Here is a 10,630-nt window from a genome sequence, read left to right as displayed (position 1 = left end):
CTATTTATTATTCCTGTATATTTTTATTTATATTATACAGTTGTCCAACAGAAAAGTAAACTATCTTATTTACAAATCTTTTCAAAATAGACAGTTTGACCGGGTCCTTCTAAAAACCGGGCCCTAGACATTTGTCTCATATGTCTATGAGATGATCTGGCCTTGTCCGTTACCAAAAAGAACCTGGATTCGTCGCTAAAGACTACATGCTGCCAGTTCGTAGCAGTTCACGTTTCTCTGTCATGGCACTACGTCAAACCAAGCCGACGTTGTTAGGCTACTGATGGTACAATAAAAGACAGGTTCTGTAGCGAGGTTTCCATCTGTTTCTGGATAGTGGACAAAGACGCGGTCACAGCTGTTCGTGATTGTCTCACTATCAAACGNACTAACAGAAATTTTTTTTTATACTATCTATTATATTATAAAAGATTAAATACTTTTAAAAAATTCTGTTTTGTTGTTAAACACTGCAGTTATCAATAACTTTTAATTTAGCTTTTAATTTTCAGAAGTGTAAAGTTAAGAAATTACGGTTCATATAATTAATTTAGCTTTGTTTAAAAATTCTACTTTTTTCAGGTTTAAGTTAAAGTCTTTGCTGATGGAAACAAAATTTTTGAAAAAAATTAATATCTGGAAATGTTATTCACAGAAAAATAACTACTGTTTTATAGCATGGTATTTTATAATGTTATCATTATTAATATTAAAAAAATGCATTTTAAGCTTTAATAAACAGATAATCTATCATGATTATTTTACAGTTACATTGGTTTATATTAAAAATATATCTATAATTTTTTACGTTTGATTATATATAAAGTTTTAATACACATTCTAACTTAAGAATAAAGTAAATTTGAAAATTCTTAATAGTAACATATCAAGAATGTTTACATGGAAAATGTGTTTATTAATATACATTTTTAAATTCTTAAACATTGTTTCTTTATTTTTCATGAATATCAAATTATATAAAACTGCTGTTGAAAATAATAAATTCAATGTTTATCTGAAATGATCAATGTTAAACAAGTTGGAATGAACTGAATTTAAAATTAAGAAAAATAGAATATTATTATTATTCTGAAATATATATATATAAGCGGTTCCCAAAGTCTGCACCCTAGGGCACTGCAGCTTCCTCACAGAATGCCACAAAATGTTATAAAATTTTTATAATGTTAGAATTTGTATAATGTACTTGTTGAATTTGACAGAGTGCCTTGGAAAAATCTGCATTTAGCAGCAAGGGTACCTAGAATCAAAAAACTTTGGAAACTACTGATATCTATTATAACTTTACAAAAATAAAAATATATGCACAATAATAATTCTTTTATAAGCATTTAATTGTGATCTAGATTAAACAGTGAAAATTGAACTTTAACTTATTTGAAATGTTAACCATTCTTTGTCATATTTATTACTTATATTTTTTTAATTTCCTTAACAGTATATTATTATTCAAAAGAATTATTCAATAATAAATTTGATTAAATACAGTATTTTGAAATATGAGGATATGTAAATATTAAAATATCAATAAAATTTTATCTGTAACTTAACAATTAACAGTCAATTATCTGTCAATTAACAGTTAGTGAAATTATTAAAAATATTTATGTTTATTAATTAAATTACCATTAACTGTAAAATTACATATTAGGTGCAATACACTTACTTTCATTCTACCTAAAATATTTGGTTAATTATAAAGTAATTGTATTTTGCAAAAATATTAACCGGATTTCATTGCAAAATAAATTTATGTAATATTAATTAATTTGTATGAGTATGTTTAAGATTAGCAATTTTACATCTTATAAGATATAATTAATATAATATTAATTAAGATTTTATATGACTATCTGGAACTCGTGTTTATTACAAGAATGTTAAATTTATACGTGAATTATTCATAAAAATTTTTATTTTTATTTAATAGTAATTTAATAAGCAATAAAAATGTTACTATTCTGTTTTTATAAGCAAGTCAATAATTTAAAGATTTACATACAAGATTCAATTCCAATTATTATTAAAAACTCTACAAATTATCAATACAAATAAGAGTAAATATCAATTATTTAAGACTTTAAATAAAAATCTCAAAGTTCACTTCTAGCTATTTAAGACAACATTCTGCTAAGCAAGCATTCTATAAATATTTCACTTTGCAACCTGTTTTATACTGTAACATTTCACATGTGATCTACATATATATAATATGAAGGCCTATTAATTATATTAATGTATGCTATGTGATTTCTTATTTCCATTAAAACCAAATAAATGCAGTAGAAACTATACACTGTAAAAGCTAAAGAACCTGTGCAAATTGCATTATGCTAATATATAAATGTAAGTATATGAATAATAATTTAGCAAGAACTGTTGGAGTGGAACTGTGCTATTGTTAATTCAATTAAACTGTATTTTATTTATTCTGAACTTTAATGAAAATAGCAAAAGTTTAACTATAACTTGCCTATTTGAAAAAGAATGAACAATAATACTTTGTGATAGAGGATATAAGTTGTTTCTTGTATTTAATTTACTAACACTTTACAAAATCTTCACAAAATCATATTTTTCACTATATAATTCTCATGTTTAACTTCATCATACATCAAATAGTTAATATATTACTGTGTTTTGTTAATGATATCTGATTTATTTATATATAGACAGATTCATAATTAATATTCATATGAATTTTTTTAAAAATAATCAAAATTTCAAACCTTTCTTCCTCTTTCCTCTTCTGATTCTGACTGGGCAAAGAAAGGCCATTGCCAGTAACAGGCTAGATTATTCCGTTTAAACTACACACTTCATTTTTAATACTTGTTTAATTAGTTTAAGAATTCATCTTTTTTTTAAAAAAAAAGAATAAAATTATAACGCGACAACCTCGGAGATTTGAGACTTAACCGTTTCTATGATGTCTTCACCTGGACATGACACCTGGACATTCTTTCTCTAATTCAGTTCGTTGCAACTAGATGTCGTTCAGTGATGAGTTTTTGAAAGCGGAAAACTTAAACATCCATTTAAACGAAGATTATTAAATTTTTATAATTATTTCAAATTATCGTTTAATTTTTAATATATTTAACAAAATAATTTGTTAAAAATTTCTAAATTTTCATATAATTTAAAAATTAAAGTACGAAAATAAGTTTATCAATCGATAATAATTTCATAAATTACGAATACTAACATTATTAATATATAAAGTTTTAAAAAATATTTATTATTTTTAATTTAATAAATTTCTATTTTAGTTAATAATAATTTAATATAATATAAATATGAATATTTTTTAATATATAAAAATCAACAATTTTAAAAATAACATTATTTAAATTCTAAATCAACTAGTCACATGAGTGTGTCGTCATCAGAGAGTTTCTGAGAACGAACAGACTATTTTTTCAATTTAAAATAAAATTGAAGCAAAATATAACGATTTCATTAGAAATTAATTGTTTGTTGTACGGCATTTTTAAAACATCTTATATTAATGAAAATAAGAACTTTGTACTATATTCCTATAATTTCAGAAACCTGTATTATAAAAATGAAATGATAAATAATTGAAAATGATTATAAAAGTATTGCTACATGATTATTGTTAAAGACGAAAGAGTAAATGTGATAAATTATATATATATATATATTTTCTTTCAAATATTAATTTTAAAATTTTACTTCAAACTTGCTAGAAATATAACTGATCTCCCATAAAATGACGATCAAGTGACTTTGTTTAAAATTATTCAATTTGATTAGATATTAAAACGAACTTGTTTTTTAAAAGTAAAATTACAATACCACTCTGTCTTTTTTCTTGTTATCTCTTTTAATATTCTTAGAGGAAAAAAAGAGTTAATGAACCAAAAAACAACTTAATTTGAAGTTAGAATTAGCTTTACATTTAAATTCGGAACCAACTTAAAAGAGAAAAATATCGAATGTATAATTTTCTTAGTATTTAATTACTATTATTTTCTATTGTTTTAATTTATTCGTAACCAGAATCGTAAGTTGTTTTACAATTGCAAAACAAAAAAAAAATGTTATGCTGAGATTTTAGAAACGGTTGAATGCTCTGAAGCGGTTAATTTAGAAACGCTCTACTGCACATTTCTCGTACATAAAGAAAGTTAGTTCAAGGTAAATAAAAGGAACCAAAATTTATATATTATTATTACTACAAATAATTCATTGTCATAATATCATAGATTTCATACAATGTATTGGCATACTTACCTGAAATTAATTTTAAAATATTTTATTAATTTAATGAGATATATCATTCAATACTAATTTAAAACATGAATGTCTAATAAATAAAATGGTACAGTATATTAAAGTTATTTTGATATACCATAGTTTTAATTAATAAATTTTTTCATATTTACTCTTTCTCTCTGTAGATACTAGTAAGGCATTTTTACATGCCTGTAATGAATTTGACAGGTCTACAATAGAGTCGAGATCTGAAATGTTCGGGAAAAATTTCCGTACCCGATTACAGTTTCTCCAGAACACAGTCTGGCTCCTTGTCACTTTGGCCATCTGATTTGATGGATTAAATGATAAAGTTAATCACTTTTTGAGGATAAAACAGACATAAAATTGATCAAAAATTCGAAAAAAATCGGATAAAAATATAATTCAAATTATGATTTGTATTTCTATTTATACATAAAAAATTGTCTAAACATTCAGCCGAGCATCATCAAATAACTGACGAATCGTTACTGTCATTAACACGGAATTTACGGTTCATAAAGTCAACGGGCAAAACTCGTTTAAAAAAAAACTATGCTGACGTGTATCTATGATATAGTGGTATAATAAATTTATGAAAAAATATGGCAAGCAATATCGGACTTTTTCCAAAAGAACATGTGTAAGGCCAAACGTATTAAAACTGTAAAAAGACATCGCAAATAAAACTGAAAATTTGAAAGTTTGTATATATTACAGTGGCATACAATCCATGAAAGTCGTGGAAACGCCACTTTCCTTGTATTTTCTAAAATATAAATACGTATTGTGCGATTACCTTGTATTTTCAATTTTTACGTACTTTGAATTAATTAAAATTAATATTTTATTATACCGCATTATGTATATTATTACAAATTTCTATACTACATGTGAAAAACAATGATAAAATGTGCTATTGTATATTCGAATATAAATTTGTCCTTCATACTCTAACAAGGTGATCATCCGTTACCAGGGCCGGATCAACCCACTTTGGGGCCCTAGACATTTTCTTCTTCAGAGTACCCTGTCGGCTCTTTCAATTAATAAATTTTGTTACTATTATTTCTATTAAATCGCATACGGACACTGCAGCTGCTTAATAAAAAATAAAAGCAAAATTATTTAATAATATTTCACAGGATTTCACTGGAGTATATATAGTTAATATTATTCTTATCGCTATAAAAAAAATTCTAAATTATTGGGAGTTCCCTTTTACTTTCAATTAGAAGAAACATAAGAATACGAGGGTTTGTTCAAAAAGTTCCCGAACTTTATTTATTACAAAAAAATACTTCACATACTTCACATATTTGTCAGGGTCCCCTTCAAAGTAGTCTCCTCCGCAACGTATACACTTATTTCAACGGTGTTTCCACTTTTTGAAACAGTCCTGGAACGCTTTTTCCGGAATGCTCATAAGCTCCTCCGTCGTTTTTTTTTATCTTTGGAATGGTGGCAAATCTTTTTCCTTTGAGCGTGTTTTTTAGTTTGTTGGAGAACAGGAAAAAGTCTCTTTGTGTCAGGTCAGGTGAGTAGGGGGGAGCACAGCGGTCTTGTTTTTGGCCAAAAACTCACGAATTCTGAGGGACAAATGAGCCGGCGCGTTGTCGTGATGAAAAAAAAACCCTCGCCGCTTCTCCAAAGTTCGGGCCGTTTTCGCCTGATTCTCTCTCTTAGGCGTTTCATAACACCAAGTAGTACTCCGTGTTGACTGTCTGGCCTGTAGATAGGTATTTGTGATGCACAACCCCCTTTGCATCGAAAAAAACAGCCAACATCATCTTAACATTTGAGCGAACTTGTCGAGCTTTTTTGGAGCAGGGGCCAGTTTCACCCACCCATGGGAAGTTTCCGTGAAGGATTTTCGGAGTTTCACACAGAATTTCACAGAACAACGCTGCTCTTTCAAAGAGCTGATTTCCGCGGATCCGATTTTTCGCCGAACCCCACAAACACCCCTTCACATAAACGGCCGTAACTAATCACCAAAACAAGATATCAACAAACGGGTTGAAGGAGGTTACTCGGGAGGTTTCCGCGGACACAACGCCTCCAAGCGAATTAAAAAATAACCAACTGGAGGCGCGCTATTCGAAAAGTTCGGGAACTTTTTGAACAACTCACGTTCATTTTCTTTAGATTTTAGAATTCATTATAACCATATAAAAAGCAATACTGTATATTTTTATTTATTATATACAGTTGTCCAACAGAAAAGTAAACTATCTTATTTACAAATCTTTTCAAAATAGACAGTTTGACCGGGCCCTTCTAAAAACCGGGCTCTAAACATTTGTCTCATATGTCTATGCGATGATCCGGCCTTGTCCGTTACCAAAAAGAACCTGGATTCGTCGCTAAAGACTACATGCTGCCAGTTCGTAGCAGTTCACGTTTCTCTGTCATGGCACTACGTCAAACCAAGCCGATGTTGTTAGGCTACTGGTGGTACAATAAAAGACAGGTTCTGTAGCGAGGTTTCCATCTGTTTCTGGATAGTGGACAAAGACGCGGTCACAGCTGTTCGTGATTGTCACACTTTTTATGTCTGGACTGTTCGGATCCTTCCCGCGTATATGTGGACCCTCACGTATCCATTACCCCAACTTGACTTCACAATCAGATAAAATGCCCCAGATAGCAAACAATTCGGCGAAATGTCCATCTTGCTTCCCTCGACCAAATGATGTGGCCTTTCTCAAATTCCTTCAGCAGTACATGAAGTCTTCGACTGTATTGTACTAGCATGTCTGACATTAGAAGACTTCCAAACAGCGGAAACAAAAAATCCAACAACGAGTTCCTTAACTTTCCCAGAAACATTTAGTGGCACTATCTGTTATATTTTATTTAAAATCTTTTTATATTTTTAACTATTATAAAATGGCAAAAAGCTTAATTTTGAGGGTAGGGATAGGTTTTATTTTAAAAATAGTGTAAACGCTAATAACGAGTAAAATCGTCATTAAGTCCGACTCTACCGGCGATACACACGACTCCTTTTATCTCCTCACCTACTCGATCTAAAATTACCAAAATAATAACATCAATCCCCATAATACACAAACCTGCCTGAAAAATTTCAAAAATTTTCGACCAAAAATACATTTTCGTTTAAATTTTAATTATATTTTATAAATTTGTCTTAAAAAATTATTTCTAATCACTTATTTGTTATATTCCTTAAGATTTTATTGTATTCTGATCCTAGTCCTAACAAGTAGTTTTGCATAAACAAGTAGCCTAAACTTGAATTTGCGTGAGTTTACTTTTTACAGGAAGAAGCGCATTTAAATTTGTTTAATCTTATTCCAACTCTCATTTGCTCTGAACATATGTAAGAAAATCTGCTGCAATTTTAAACCTTATTCTGTATTCGGCTGTATTCTACATTGTACTGTACATTACAGAATGGCAGATGATCGCGCAGTACATGAGAAAAATCCTCAAAAAATAAATGTGTGATATTTAAACTAATACACGTAAACAATTAATATAACTTTTTAACTTTATATTAAGTAAAAGTTTATATACACATTTAATTGTTCAACATAATTATAATTCTGGCTTAGACATATGCTAACTGCAATGTTTTTTTTTTTTTTAATTAGGTTCAACGTTGAGACAATACTTCTCCAGTGTTTACATGCACATTGTTGGAGAAAATCCATTATTTTCCGATCAGAATTTTACCAATCGAACATCTTCACTTGAGAGATTTGAAACAATCGAAGACGGTGCTACGTTGTCACCGTCCACTTTAACTGAAGTAGAAGAACACGTCCTTCGTTAGCAATGACGAAAGACATGTATCATTCCAAGTACCGTCAGCAGGAAAGGGAAGACGCCAAACCACCACAAAAAGTCACATCCGATTAAGGAAGTCTAGTCCAGTTCATTAGGTCACAGCCAAGCAAGAATCCATGTGGCTACACGCCTGTTTATTATTTTTATTATTATTAATATGTATAGTTTAATTTAAATTCTAGAATTTTCCTTCCTTCCAATTTCTTTGTTCCTTTGTCTCGGACTTCGAAGAACTCGCCCCTAACCCATCAGGAGGTAGGATTAGAACAATAGACGGCAACAAGGCTGGAGAGGAAAAGGAGAGATTCCAGAATTATTCTTGGGCCGGACTCCGAGAGAGAAGGACGAGCGGCAGCAGACTCCGAAACGGAAAGACGGGAACCGCTGCAGGAGGAGGCCATAAGAATCGGATCGGCAGAAGAATACGATCGTTGATTACAGAAAATGAAACCCCGAAACGGACCCGAATTGTTCTAAAAGGAGAACAGCTGCAGAAAGAAGCCGAGACGAGGAACGGTGGAGAACCAACAGAAAAATTGGGTACCCTCTGTCCTTTAGTTCTTCTTACTTCCCCTTATACCTTTCCTATCTTTTAGTTTAAGTTAGTTTAAGTTTACGCGCGCAAATAGATTTGTCGGGAGGTAGTTATCGGAAAAGTAACTACCGGTCTATTGGTATACCTGTTCACTCGGAATTTGGAAACGTTTGTAGGTAAACTGCAGGAATCCGAACCTTTTTTGTATATATGTATCTTTCAATGTCAGCGCGAAATTAAACTCGTTTAATTGGTAAAAACGTGAATGTATTTTCCCCGTCCGCGCTGCACATTTCACATCCAAATCCGGGTAAAAAAAGAAGTCACATTCGGGGGAGGAAAAGTCACATCCGGTGAGAAGACCTTGCTAATTTATTTCTTCCAGAAGAAGAATAGCTTCTTCCACCAAGGCTTCTTTTTAGGCTTTTTCAGAATCGATTTACACTCCTCTTCCATTCCTTCCTCGCGTGCCTGTCTCTGCACCAACCATTCCGGAACTTCTGGGTATCTCTGTTCCAGGTAATCGATGACAGACGAGGTGCTCTCATCGGGAATGGTGACAATCGCCCGTTTCTTGTCGGGTTCACCAGATTTCTCCTCTGCACCCTCCACCACTTCTTTCGGAGGGAAGCGAATCACTCGAATTGAAGAGGAAGCCGATTCCGATGTCGAGGTGCTTTCTTCTGGACTGTCTCTTCCAGAGGTATTCCACTTTTTCAACGCTTTGAAATTATCCATTCTGCAAACAAAAAAGAAATGAGCATTAAATTAAGACAATATTAAAAAGTGAAATGAAAATTTAATATATATACGATAGGAAATTATAGAAAAGTTCGTTTTAATTATAAAGAAAAATTTTAGTCACAAATAAAGTTGTAATGGAACTATAAACTTTGTCGAAAGCATTAAAATTGTTTATTCAATTATTATGTATACTAATTAAATATATTATAATAATAAAAGTTCTATGGTTTATAAAAGTTATGCTATTCTGTTGATCGTAATTAAAACTAATGAAAATATTCTAGAAGAAATTAAGAGAAAAGAAAATTACGAATAAACTCATTCATTCTAATTCATTAATGTTTAGATTAATTATAGCTATGTGTGAGATCAGCCGGGGACACCTGCAAAAGGGTACCACTTACTCGGCCTATTCGGTGAGAATAGTTCCCTAAAGTTTCAGATCTCTAGATCTGATCTTAAAAAGTTTCATAGGAGAGCGATAATCGCTAGTTGATCTGAACTGTGAAGTTCAGATGCTCGTCAGGACTGACACCAGTTTGTCAATTAAATTCAGCGGACAAACACGCGTGTGAGATCTGATTCGGACACAAAATTAAGAGACATTTTAATTAAAAACGAAATAATAAATTTAATAAAACAAGAAAATAAACTCATACAAAAATGTGGACGAACGAGAGACAGAACTACTGCAAATAATATACAAATCGAGAGATAGCTATACTTATATTATACCGAAGGCGCGATCGAGAGAGAGCTCACAAAATCGTTATAAAACATACAACCTGTTTTAGTTGTCGTTCGTCTTCTTCTAGTGTAGGGAAGGGACACTTTGTAGATAATGTTCATTTACATCTTAACATGGGAGATCAATCGTGCACAAAATCAAAATATATTTCCTAAGTGCAGACTCTGGACTTTTTCTAAGTGTCTCGACTGAGGGCGTTGGTCATCAGGAGGAAAAATGTATGGAGTTTGGACGCTTCCTGAACTCCGTCGCTGAACTAATTTCCCTTATATCTCAAGATTTTCGACCAATCATCTGTTTGAAATTCGTTCATGTGAACGGATGAAAAGGGAATCGAAGAGGGGTAGATAGTTCCCATCTGAGCGAGATTTTTAGCGGATAAGGGAAAAACAGAGGATGTACGGACTTCCCTCACAGGAAGTAACATCTGCTATCTATCTTTCCCACGTCCAAAACATTAGTTTTCTCACAAAAATGAAGTAATATTTTGTGACAATATTTTA

At 31.1% G+C, this 10,630-nt stretch overlaps 1 protein-coding gene across 1 annotated transcript; it reads right to left on the bottom strand.

The window, feature by feature from the left end:
• Positions 1-8,679: 8,679 nt before the first annotated feature.
• On the bottom strand, positions 8,680-10,566 carry LOC111616313. The gene is made up of 2 exons (XM_023357739.1): positions 10,165-10,566; positions 8,680-9,374 (listed from the first exon to the last, which is right to left on the bottom strand). The coding sequence occupies exon 2, from the start codon at positions 9,371-9,373 to the stop codon at positions 9,008-9,010; it is 366 nt and encodes a 121-aa protein (XP_023213507.1). The 5' UTR covers position 9,374; positions 10,165-10,566; the 3' UTR covers positions 8,680-9,007.
• Between the last annotated feature and the right edge of the window lie 64 nt (positions 10,567-10,630).

This window comes from Centruroides sculpturatus, unplaced genomic scaffold, assembly GCF_000671375.1.
Source record: "Centruroides sculpturatus isolate CEXI.00-Female unplaced genomic scaffold, Cexi_2.0 scaffold3165, whole genome shotgun sequence".
NCBI classification, from domain to species: Eukaryota; Metazoa; Arthropoda; class Arachnida; order Scorpiones; family Buthidae; genus Centruroides; species Centruroides sculpturatus.
This window is presented reverse-complemented; position numbering and strand designations above follow the sequence as displayed.